Source organism: Carassius carassius, chromosome 21 (assembly GCF_963082965.1).
Source record: "Carassius carassius chromosome 21, fCarCar2.1, whole genome shotgun sequence".
Taxonomy (NCBI): Eukaryota; Metazoa; Chordata; class Actinopteri; order Cypriniformes; family Cyprinidae; genus Carassius; species Carassius carassius.
Window position 1 is genome coordinate 13,715,200 of NC_081775.1, and position 12,570 is coordinate 13,727,769.

Sequence of the window (12,570 nt, forward strand, 5' to 3'; positions counted from 1 at the left end):
AGAATAAATCAAGAAAACGGAATAAAAACAAAAACTTCACAGAAAGATTTCTCACATTATAAACTTAAGAACAACACTTTTTACTGGAATTTGTAGAGCTAATGCACTTTCTCTTTAAAGTCACTTTTTGAAATACAGCATCATCTCAAAACACTGCTATGGCCATTTGTGTGTGAGTTCTGAGATCATACTGCGCTGTTTCATACCTCTGAAGCATGGGTCATCTGAAAATGTGTAAATCCAATCTTATGTGGTGTACTATATCACTCTGTGTTCCTGCTGATAATAATGTCAACATTTTCAAAAGCAAAACATCACATGAATGGGTTAAAAACACAGATATAGTGAATGTCCCTTGACTGAGAGACAATGCATAAACGGTTATTTTCAAATATTAAAAAACAATAAGACAAGAAGTGCACTTGGCCTTTAAATGTTCATTTGAGATAAACTCTCTTGACATTTTGGTACTAAGTATCTTCTGTGATTTGTTTTTGGTTTTTGGAGAGCATGAACACTAAGACTTTCACTCATAAACTACAAACAATAGGTGATTAAGCTATAATGCTGGGAAAATAAGTATTATGATACTGAATAAGAAGATTTTTCAAGCAGTATCAAAGTCTTGTTCGAACACGACGAAGACGACGACAATAATTTAAAGATATACTTATACGTTCACACATTAATAATACACTGACCTGTTTTGATACCAATAAATGCGTCTATGATGGCACAGTTACAGACAATTACACATGGCTGTGTGTGTCTGTGCTATATACATCACAAAAGAGTCCACCTTTATGAAATGACGCAAACTAATTTATATCATGACATGAGAAAACTATTTGGCACTGTGCATGAATAGGGTACAATTAGGTGTTCAGTTACTGAGACACAAGTGGCATGTTTGTTGTTCTAGGGAACTATTAAATAAAGTATTATCTAACATGAAATTAATCTAGTAAGAAACACACCAAATGTCTGTAAGGCTTGTCCAACTCTAGAGGTCTTGACCTTCTTAACAGCGTCAAATTATTTAAACGATACAACAAAGCCATATCCAACTGTAGTATAAAACTGAAAGTGTTTGTTTACTGTCATGCTATTTTAATAATTAATATTAGTCTTTACACATTAACATAATTTATTAATTCAACCCTGTTATATGACTTTTGTCCTTTAAAAAAAAGTAACATTTACACACACACACAAATATATATATATATATATATATATATATATATATATATATATGTATATATATATATATATAATACATTTGTGCAATATTATAAATGACCTTCTGAGTTTGACTGTCAACATATTGTGGAGGTTCATCACTTCTTTTCACTGACCTCTTGTTGAAAAAAAAACAAACAAACCTAAACACAAGTGCCATTTACAATACTAGATTTTTTTTAAAGAGAGAGAAACCCATCACAACAATGAGGAAGATCTCCAGAGAATTTGGCCAGTATTGTTCTTCTCTTCCAGGTCAAATTTTAAGCCATAGCTGATGGACAGATGGATGTGGATTAATCGAAGCTGCTACTTCACTCAGGCTGGTTGCAAAAAAGCGTTCTCATTAAAGTTGAGACACTCCAGACTTTGTATTTGATGACTCCTCTGTTTAAAGGACGGCCAAAGATGAAGCACAGATCTAGTGTGTTGTCCAAAAAAATCAAAGCAAGGAAACAGCGTTACAGTACAGGTACTGTACCTCAGGAGAGTCTCCTGTCTGTGAGAGTTAGTGTGTTTTCCTCTGCACACCACATTATTAGCAAACCATGAACTCATCCCAACAACGGGCAGTGTGTCTCCATCCTATGTTTGTGTTAGAGAGATCATCAGCAGGAGGAAATGACATCAGAGAACTTTGTGTTGTGAGTTAACTATTCTACAATCAGATGCAAGTGTTTGTAGCTATTTCATCATATGAAGTCCATTTAAAATGTGATATAGAAAGGCACATGTTCTATAAGAAGTGCTATGCTGTTGTCCACTTGCTCTGTTTGGACCAGAAGCCATTATACAGCTGACAAATCTATGCGGTTGGCTGAGTTGGTGCTTTTGTCCCATGTGTTCATCTTTGTGGGAGTCACACCGCCCTTGTTGCCATTCATCTGCAAAAGAAAACATAATGATACAGGCTTGGGGAATGTGCATTTGGTAATGTACTTCAAAAAAAATTAAAAAAAGTTCAACTAACGGCATTTAATATACATTTAAACTATAATGTGTTTTATTGTTCATAATATGCAATTAACTACCCAAAAACATTACATTTAATTCATAAAAAAACATTCAAGACAAACATAAGGGTGTGTTTAAATTCACTGGTCATTAACAATACAAATGTAAAAATGAGAAGAACTGGAATCACTCACTATGTCTGAGTTGAATGGTTTGACGTTGATGTTGCGAATTGAGCTGCTGGTTAAAGTCCACACTTTGGTTTTGTGTTTGAAAGCAGCTCTCACCTGTAGAGCAGTAACAAGACATGAAACCTGTTAACAAACAGCATGACTGATACACTCTGGTTTTAATATGGAAACGAGATTGCAATATTTTGAAATGCTCTCTCTATAAGTGCATTCACATTATGCAGTATCAGATTAACATCACTAGATGGCGATCACAGTTTAACTCTATCATTTACACCAGTGTACGCTTTGCTGGGGCTACGTCAGACATTTCCCCCGACATACAGCACAGACTTGTTCTGACACAGCTGCACAAACACACTCTTACCTCAGAGTTTAACAGACAGTGAAACAGGAATATGAAGAACCCCTTTGAGGAATAAAAGAAAACAACAGATAACACTAAATGTTGGGAAAGCGCTCCAATTCACATCTGCAAAAGTTCTTACAAGCCAGTCCAGGTCCAAAGTCATTTCAAACATTGTTACGTCCCATATTTTTTAAAGCTGTCATTGTTTGGCAAACGTGCAATTGACTTTGGAGGCTGTAAACTGAGTGAAAATCAATCAGTTTGCTGGTGAAACTGTTTTGTTACACGGTAGTGATGCCTGACCTGTAGTGAGTTAAACACTGCAAACATGTACTGGAAAAGCAGGGAGTGGTCGTTCACTGCCAGAACCCCAAAGATCCACGATATGCCCAGGATGGGCAAGAGTACCGCCACCGCTTTAGTCGTAAGCCTAGAAAGACAATCACGCATATGAAAGAAAGCAAACGCACGATGGCTGATACTACAATCATGATAGCAGATAAACTCACTTAACAGAGTTGGCATCTCCGTGAACCTTGTAGTTTTCAGCACTGATCCTGGATATGATCCATGTCACAGCTATCAAAATGCCAATGTTGACCTGGATGGCAGAGATTACAACATTAAAAGTGTTCCTGTCATGCTCATCTAATGTAGTGCATTAAACACACCTTATTAACAGCTGCTTACCATTATAACAAACAGAGCAGGGGCTACAAAAGCCCAAATCGCCCCATTCTGGAGAGACAGCCAGCAACTGAGAAATACAAAACAAGATGGAGAAATGACGCAAGACAGGTCATCTTTTCTCCTCAGTGTGGATTTTGCCATGACCCATGGTAACTTACTTGCCAGCTTCCCCATAGCTGTTTAGTGACGAGGTTATAGACACCGCACATATGACCAAAGGACATCCTGAGTAAAGACATGAACAGTTTTAGAGGAAAGTTTCATATGCAGCAATTTCAACCAGTGATAGCAGTGGCCTGACATCCCATACTTGATTGAAAAGTACTTCAAACTACATTTCTTTGTAATTCAGGTATAATCATTATAAACAGACTATTAACAAACTTTTAATAACTAATTTGGCACATTGTAGGATCATTTTAATGAGCTGCAAAAATATAATTTGGTTAAAAATAGTGACATGCAAATATATACACAAATAAATATGGTAACATATATGATTTATAATTTAATAAACAATGTTACTGTAATTTAAATTTTTTAATATACTATTTCACAATCTTAATTTATAAAGAAAATACATTAATACTACTATTCAGCAAGAATGCATTAAATTGATCAAAAGTGACTTTTACTTTGTTACACAAGATTTTTATTTAAATAAACTGCTACTTAAATAAATATTGGTAATAAAAAGAAATATTTACCTAATTAGTATATTAGAATTATTTCTAAAGGATCATGTGACACTGAAGACTGGAGAAATGATGGTGAAAATTAAGCTTTGCCAAGACAGGAATATACTACATTTTAAAATATATTAAAATAGAAAACAGCTATTTAATTTTAAATTGTAATAATATTTCATAATATAAACTATATTATATAGTATAAAGATTATACTATAATATATAGTATAAAGAGTTAATAAATTAGCAGTGTTGTCAAATCCCTCTTTCCCTCTAACCATATGTTTTTGTTATATATGAATGAGGTGCTAAAAGACACATTTTTGTGGGAAAAAACCTGGAACGGTATTGGAGCTAAAAATACCTTTGTTGTAAAACCCAGTGTAGAAATGTTCAGATTTTGTCGTAGGAACTAAAATAAGAACTTTTGGACTGTAGCCGGCTGTTTCATGCCACCATAAATAAAGAGCAGCCTGGCTGTGCTGAAGGCTTTTAGAAAGGGAGTAGACTTCAGTCTGAAGTAATGACTTAAGTTTAACAAAGCCTGTTTTCTTCATCCACACTGAGCCTATCACCCGTGTCATTATGGATACAAATAAAAATGTCTATTTGTTCAACACTTTATCAAATGTAATAATGGAAAACACCTTTGGTTATCATGATGCCAACTTTGCACATACTAATAAAAGTGTATATTGATTTACTTCAAGGCCCCTTGTAGTTCTGGCAATGTCATTTTATGTGAGGAAAAAAAGCACATTATAAACTGTTCTCAAAAGAGCGAGAGAGCACATGTTGTTTATTATGACATATGCACATTTGAGATCAGGTCAATTAATAACAGTGACGGCATCTTTAGCGATGACCCATTGAAGATTTAATGTTCTTTAATCTACTGACATGTCAGACAGACTGTAGTGCACAAATGTCTTGTTTTCCTCCCCTTTTCAACGACACTGCCACATCAATGATGGCTGAGGGAGGTGCCTGATCTCTCTCTAATGCCTGCCACGGGACAACCTCATTTGACTCTCTTGGGTTTGTGCATTATGCTGAATCGGGTCATTTAAGGCAAATGAAACTGATCTGGGGCCTCATTTATAAACGTTGCGTACGCACAAAAGAAGGCGTACGCCACTCTCTACGCAATAACTGATATTTATAAAAAGCAAACTTGACGGGAAAATGTGCGGTCCTTCACGCAAGCTCTGACCCAGGCGTACGCACAAAAACGGGTGAAATGAGAAACGGCGACACCGTCGGCAGATGGAACAAACACGTGAAAGTGAAAGTGAAAATGACAATACTGCCTCTCATAAATAACATGAAGACTTCACAAAGCAAGTCTTACAATTAACAGCCTACACAAACACCCGTTTGATCGATCAGCAGTGAAACAAACAAAAAAAAATCAAACGAAAATTACAACAGAAATTCAAATGAACACATATTTGCAAAAAGAAAAGTGTAATATGTTCTGCAATAATATTGGCATGTTGTGCAATTCATCCTCATAAATAATATAGTTAACAGAACGAAATAATGTACAAAACTGATATTCTCGTCAATGTGTCCGTCTGGCAGAGCAGATATAGATGCAATTAGATAGACAGATAGATAGATAATTAAGGAGATATATATATAGATAGATAGATAAATAAATAGATAGATGTATTAATTGTCCACTGGGGAAAGTTGTTTTCATAGTAAAACATTTCTTCATAAGCTACGGAATTATGGTATTCATGCATATGCCTTTAGTTTGTTTTATTTTTGATAAAACAATGTATGGCGTATGTCTCAACCATTCAGAAAGCAACAAGAAATTACATTTGCGCTGAACAATTTCCCATTTCCACGTCGATTATTACCGACATCTGTAGCTTGTCACGACATCTGTAGCTTGTCAGATGCAAGAGGGGTCAGCTCCGGTGTCCCCTTTCCCCCACCCGTGGCAGACACTCTGGTGATGGAGCGCTAGACGTTTTTTTGCCTCGACTTTGATGTCCGACCATTTCTTTTTTATTTCGGCCACGGTCCGAGGTTGTGAGGCTACAGCATTTACGGCGTCTGCCACCATTTGCCACTCAAGTGCCTTTTTGGCATTAGTAATGCCCACACTGTGCCCTCCAAACAACATCTTTTCCACCTCGCCAACGATAACTTCTACTTCATATTGAGTGAAGTTACGTTTTTTTGATTTCCTCTCTGTGTTTGCCATGATTTCGCAATCAATGAATATTAACTTGTGGGCGTTTCACGGACTATTTATGGGCATTTACATTTAGAATTGATTGTGATTTATTAAGGGAAAAATGTGTAGGATGTGCGTGCGCACGGTTTTATAAATCTGAATATTTCTGTGCGTACGCACGTCCTATGTTTCATCCGTACGCCACTTCTGACGCAAATCCTACGCAAAGTTTTATAAATGAGGCCCCTGATGTTTTCTTCTCAGCATGTGATGATTTGTAAGTGCAAGCTTGTCTGTGTGAGATGAAGTGTGTAGTTTATATGAATGTGTATGTATACAAGGGACAGATTCACTAAAAAGTGCCACTGAAAAATCTAATGTGTACCGACATGAATCAGTGATGCCATAGAGTGCCAATAAAGTATGGCAGATTGTGGAGGTCTGCTGCATTCTCCACACATAGCGCTCAGAACGCTAACGTCTGTAAGATGTACTCACCCCATCCGATGGCATAGTAATAAAAGTGCTTGCTGTCCTCTGAGCCGAACACCTTGATCACCATGCTGTAGAGATGCAGCCCTTCCACCAGCATCCAGGCGAACGCACACAGGAAGAAGAAATGCAGCAATATGGCCGTGATCTTACACGGGAGCTGGGAGAGAGAGGACAGTTCATTTGTTTCGGCCTTTCATCTTCAGGACAAGCGTCTAGACAAAATGCACTGTACCGAAAACGGATCTATTTTGTTCATCTTAGCTAATCTAACACATGTTGTTAAAATAAACATACGGATGACAGAGTGATTGAGCTCCATGATCTCAACACTGACATTATCATAGCAAGATTTCAGCCAAGTGCTCAGACAGAGGAGGCACAATCAAATTAACGGAGTATCAAATGAATCTGTCCGTAATGCCGGAGGCATGTTAGGAGATTAGTGGAGTCATCGGCTCTTTCCACCTTATTAGATTTCTTTATGTAATGACAAATGCTGGTTCTGATACTGATGATGATACAATCACCATAGACAACAAACACGATTAAACACAATCACGCATTGTAAATGAGATGTCGATTTAATTCAAACATTTCATAAGCAAGCTTCTTCCAACAATATTTGTTTGGATACTCTCATTTTTATTTGAGTTAATAATTTTTTTTTTCACTGCAGTTTTTAGAGCAAAACTGCGCTCTACAGTGGCCCAGTAGGGCACACCACAATGAAATCGCCACAACACTAATTGTGCTTTTTCCATTGTGTTTTGCCTTTTTTTCAATTGTGTTGTGCTAATTTCATTATGTTGTGGATTGTTTTCACTGTGTTTTTAATTGTTACCGAGGAGTTGTGACTTTTTTGCGTTGTGTTGTGCTAATTTTGTTGTTGTGGAGATTTTGTGCACTACTGGGCCACCATACTCTTAACAAGGATGACTTAATCAGGGTTATTATCATTAACTAAAGCTACGTCCACATGAAGCCAGAGCATTACCTATCCAATCTTTTTTTTCCCTCATCTCAAAAAATATCTGCGTCCACACAAAACCGACACAAACCAATGTAGTATTCATGCCAGACCAGTATGTGGCGCTGTAGTTCTGCCACAGAGATATACTAAAAACGGAGAAGAAGACTTGGACTGTGCACATAAACCTTCTGCGTGGTATACAAACGGACATGCAACAATACATTTATTAATCTGTGTTAATGTTAGTTAAAGACATTCGTTCAGTGTTTGTTCATGTTTTTGATGCTCTTACGTGACGTAGCAGTGTCTGACTAGGCTGATGACGTCATCATTTCAGAAAATATACGGATTTCGCTGTCCAGACGAAAACGCAAGGGTGCCATTTTCAGATTTATCCACTCTGGGACCCAGTTAAAAAAAAAAAAATATCTTCACTCTCCCAAAACGGCAGATCCGTGTGGATGAAACGCCTATACGATACAAAATTTATGCATATACAGCTAAACACGTCTCCGTGTGGAAGGGGCCTGAAACTAGAATGAATGAATGAAAAATTTATTTTTGTTAATTATTACTTTTGAACTAAAGCATTAAAATAAAGTTTAATAATAATTATTTAAAGATTATTATTATTAGAATTATTATTAAGATATTAAAGTAATCTAAATGTAAATTCCAAAACAAACAAAAATACATGAAAGCAAATTTCTTTTTATTTTCCCTATACAACTATTATTTGTAATTGAAGAATATACAGTTCTTATCATTACGTTGTCTGTTATTGTGTTGGACAGTGGATGGCCTTCAAGACAAAACGGCTGAATTGAGATGAACCTGTGACAGAGTGTTAGATGGACTCACCGTGCTGGGACTGAAGCGGAAACTGATGAGCAGAAGGATCTGAGCGACTAAGATTGCAAATGCCAAGTTTGCATGAATATGGTAACGCTGATTACGGATGGTGCTAACCGACCTGTATATAAAAAAAAAAATTATAATAATAGTAATGATGCAGAAACATTAAAAGCTTTTAGTGTTTAATTAATTGAAATGGCTAATTATTATATTTTAATAAATCAAAAAGAAAGTGAGAAGTTTAGCAATGTGAATAAAACATTTTTGACCGTGTTTAAACAGTAGATTAAAATCATGCATGCTCACAGAGCATTTTGGGATACTTACGACAGGACGGCAAAGGTGACCAGTGTAATTGCCAGGCAGAAAATAGAGATAGAGCAGCCGATGTAGCTAATGGTGGACAGCGCCACCTTGTGGGCCTTTGAGAGCTGAGGTGGAGACAAACATGACAGCACAGGCAATGAGATGATGAAAATGTCTGAAGTTAGTCTAGTGTACAGCACTGAAGGGGGTTAAAGGCGTTGAAAATCCACAATGTTTCTATAAATAAGAAACACTGAATACCACAGCAACAGTCCACAGATTGTAAAGTCAAAGGTTATCGGTGACCTGCTGCATGGGGATTGATGTTTACATAATATTAAATGACTTGGTAATTTCAAGAACATTTCATCAGAACAAACCTGCATGAGTCTGACAATCAATCAAGTCAATTCTTGGAACAAGCTTATTAATTTATTTTTTCATAAAGAGAAATATCTATTCACAGACACGGTAGATCGACGTTTAAAAAAGATAAAGAACACTAATAGTCCCAGTTTAGCTTTATGCATACAACTATCTAAGTCTCTATACACATTAATCCTCAATATTTATCTTTTCTGGAAGCTGTTATACACTACTGTTAAAATGATTTGAGTCAATAATAAAAATTAAGGAAATGTAATATTTTTATTCAGAAACAATGCATTAAACTGAACAAAAAGTGACAAAAAAGACATTTAAAATGCAAGATTCAATTTGAAAAGATTTTTGAACATTCAATTCAACAAAGAGTCCTGAAAAACATTTTCTGAAGTTTTTATAAAAACACTTATCAGCACAAATAATTTCAACTTTGAAAGCAAATTAGCATATTGGATTATGGTTTCTAAAGTATCATGTGACACTGAAGACTGTTTTTACTGTATTTTGACCAAATAAATGCAGCCTTGGTGAATAATCAATCCAAAAATATTACTACTAAAACATCTGCTGAATTCACAGCTTGGCCAATTTAATATGCGGTTTTAAAAACTGGTTGTTTCATAAATGATACAAAAAAACTTGATTCTATAAGCAGATAGAGAGTGTAAAATGGTGATAAAAAAATGTATCACTGTTTTTGGCGCAAAAACCCTCGACTAACACTACAGGTGGAAAGATTTCCATGCATCTGTTGGTAAAGAGCGAACAGATTTATTCCTGAACATCCGTCAGGATATAGAGCTGTATTGTTACAGCTCCTCTGACCCAGTGCCAGTAATTGGTACTCAGTGTTGCGTCTGCACATAGAACCATCCGCAGTTGTTTTCCCCCATAATTCTATTTCCGTGCGTGGGTTCGATCGTACATTAACTCCGTTTCCTGCCTTGTGATTATCGTGGGCCCAGAATATCGAAGATCTGCGGAGCGGTGGAGAAAGCACGATCTCCTCCAGGCTTGAAGTATTGAGGTGAGCCGCTAATTGAGGCCCAGGCAGAGGCGCACATTAGCATCAAAGCTCCAGAGGAGATGATTACATGACTGAGCGAGGACAGATTTTCTCAACAAACACATGCAGATGACAGACGCAGAAGAGCCAAGCTGCACCTGGGTGCCTCGGTTTGGCTTGTGCACAGATCTCGAAATGGCAATCTGCCTTCGTGTGAAGCAATATGTCTCTCATCTTCACAAACATGTCCCTACTTTGCGAGTAGTTGTTGCTGACAGGGTCTTTAGCCTGAGTTAAATTCGCTCTTCAGCTCTCTTTAAATAAATCAACAGGACAAGGGTTACCAAAATATCAAGCTGTGCCTGTCGTTCAGTATTTCAAAGGCAGATTTTATTTACAAGTTTTCTCTGACAAATGACAATCCATCTGTCCTCCCAAAAAGAGCTCACAATCTTCGACGCGCACTGGCGGCTTGTGACTAGTGGCCTCTCTCGAGACGCTTTCACACACAACGACGGGTTTCAAATGAACTTGAAACAAAATCTAGCACGTCGCCCTTGGAGAAGTGTCTTAACTACATCCAAATTGTCTTCTCGCTTAAAGCTCTGCTGCTGATTTACTGAAAGTCTCAGCCAATCAAAACCTCAAGCCCTGCATGCTGTTGGCTCGCTGAAGACGAGAAACACAGTGAACATCGCATTCAACGCAGTGCCTTGGTGTTTTCAGAGATCCCTGCTGGGAAATGACCTTCATGCTCAGTCAAGGAATCTTGAGAAATTCCACTAACGTCAGGGTTCACGGGCAGTTTTATATTATACATGCATATGTCTTGACAAATACGGCTTAGATAAGCTTAGCAAGTCAGACCGAATGAATAAATAAGTTGTTTTTTTATTTGAATAATGTTGCAGTATGGGGCCTTGTAAAGTTAGATCATTCCCCTCATCAGAAAAAACACTAAACAAAAGAAACATGGTACAATTTTAAATAAATATATTTACATACTTTTATTCAACTCAGATGCCGTCAACTGACATAAAGTGACAGTGATTACTATGGTTACGAAAGATGCAAAAAAAAAAAAAAGGTGAATATGCAGAGATGTCAATGTCTGCTTGTGCATATCTCTGTGGGAGGATTCAGTTCTCCTATTTGCAATCAAAATTAGAAATAAATTGCATTCTTTCATTTAAAATGAACAACTCAGATTGAATGCATTCTTGCATTCATAACAGATGGAATGGAGAAAATCACAGAGGTCTCAAATGTTTTTATATTTTTATGCTGAATGCTTGTTTTTTTTATCTAAAAAAGTGGCTCTTGTGGTGAAACTTTGGACAATCAATAATGAAAGCAACTAAATAGAAAAAATAAAGAAGTAAAATGTGTTATTCCTAACAATGGAATTTGCAAAACTTAAAAAAAAATAATAATAATAAAGAAGAAGAAAAAAAAGATATGAATACATATAAAACATGTAAAAGTACTGTTCAATGGTCTGGAATCAATAAGATTTGTCTAGTCTAACAGGACAGCATTTATTTGAAATAGTAACATAAATGTCTTTACTGTCACACTAATCAATTTAATGTTCCATGGAGGATGTAGACAGAATTGTGTAAAGCTGCAAAGTTCTTAAATTATTTGAATCAACTTAATATTTTGCCAAAGCAAGCAAGACTAATGGTAATTCATCTATAGCAAATATTTAAAAAATATTTTAAAAATAAACCTAGCACCAGACAGAGCAACACTGAGAATGCCTCACCTCCAAGGGAACCACTTGCATAAGGATGGCGAAGTTTGTCAGATGGTTACACAAGCAAATAGAGAAGGACAGGTTTCCATCAGCCCTCACACAGCCCTCATTGGACCACACGCCATCCTTGGAGCTGAAACACACACATACATACAGGTTTAATTGAGCATTACAGTTGCTGGAGTTATTCATTGTTTATATTGAAATCATACACATTCACACCCTCATCCAGCATTAATGCAATTACCAGCGAGTTATTAATCAAATCAGATCTAAACTAAATCAAAACTAACGCAAGACCCCATTAATCTCAGTGAGAGCAAATATTCCAGCTTCATCATTCCATTACAGATGCAGTCATTTATTAAATGCCCACATGGGAGAAAGAGTGAACGAGCATGAAAAAGAATGAGAGAGAGAGAGAGAAGACAAGAAAGTCTCAATCCAATTCAAACATGTTCCTTTTCAAATTATTCAAATTTTTTA

The 12,570-nt window shown here is 36.5% G+C and overlaps 1 protein-coding gene across 2 annotated transcripts in view; it reads right to left on the reverse strand.

The window, feature by feature from the left end:
• Positions 1-1,267: 1,267 nt before the first annotated feature.
• adgrd1 (adhesion G protein-coupled receptor D1) overlaps positions 1,268-12,570 on the reverse strand; it is a 50,201-nt gene continuing 38,898 nt past the window's right edge. For both annotated transcript variants that reach the window (XM_059503396.1, XM_059503395.1), the window contains 11 exons: positions 12,094-12,217; positions 8,957-9,060; positions 8,636-8,747; positions 6,808-6,961; positions 3,585-3,651; positions 3,427-3,493; positions 3,246-3,337; positions 3,040-3,166; positions 2,755-2,796; positions 2,391-2,483; positions 1,268-2,126 (listed from right to left, as the gene is read on the reverse strand). In XM_059503396.1, the coding sequence (XP_059359379.1) occupies positions 2,031-2,126; positions 2,391-2,483; positions 2,755-2,796; positions 3,040-3,166; positions 3,246-3,337; positions 3,427-3,493; positions 3,585-3,651; positions 6,808-6,961; positions 8,636-8,747; positions 8,957-9,060; positions 12,094-12,217 (1,078 nt within the window). In that variant the 3' untranslated portion in view covers positions 1,268-2,030. The remainder of the gene's footprint in view (positions 2,127-2,390; positions 2,484-2,754; positions 2,797-3,039; positions 3,167-3,245; positions 3,338-3,426; positions 3,494-3,584; positions 3,652-6,807; positions 6,962-8,635; positions 8,748-8,956; positions 9,061-12,093; positions 12,218-12,570) is intronic.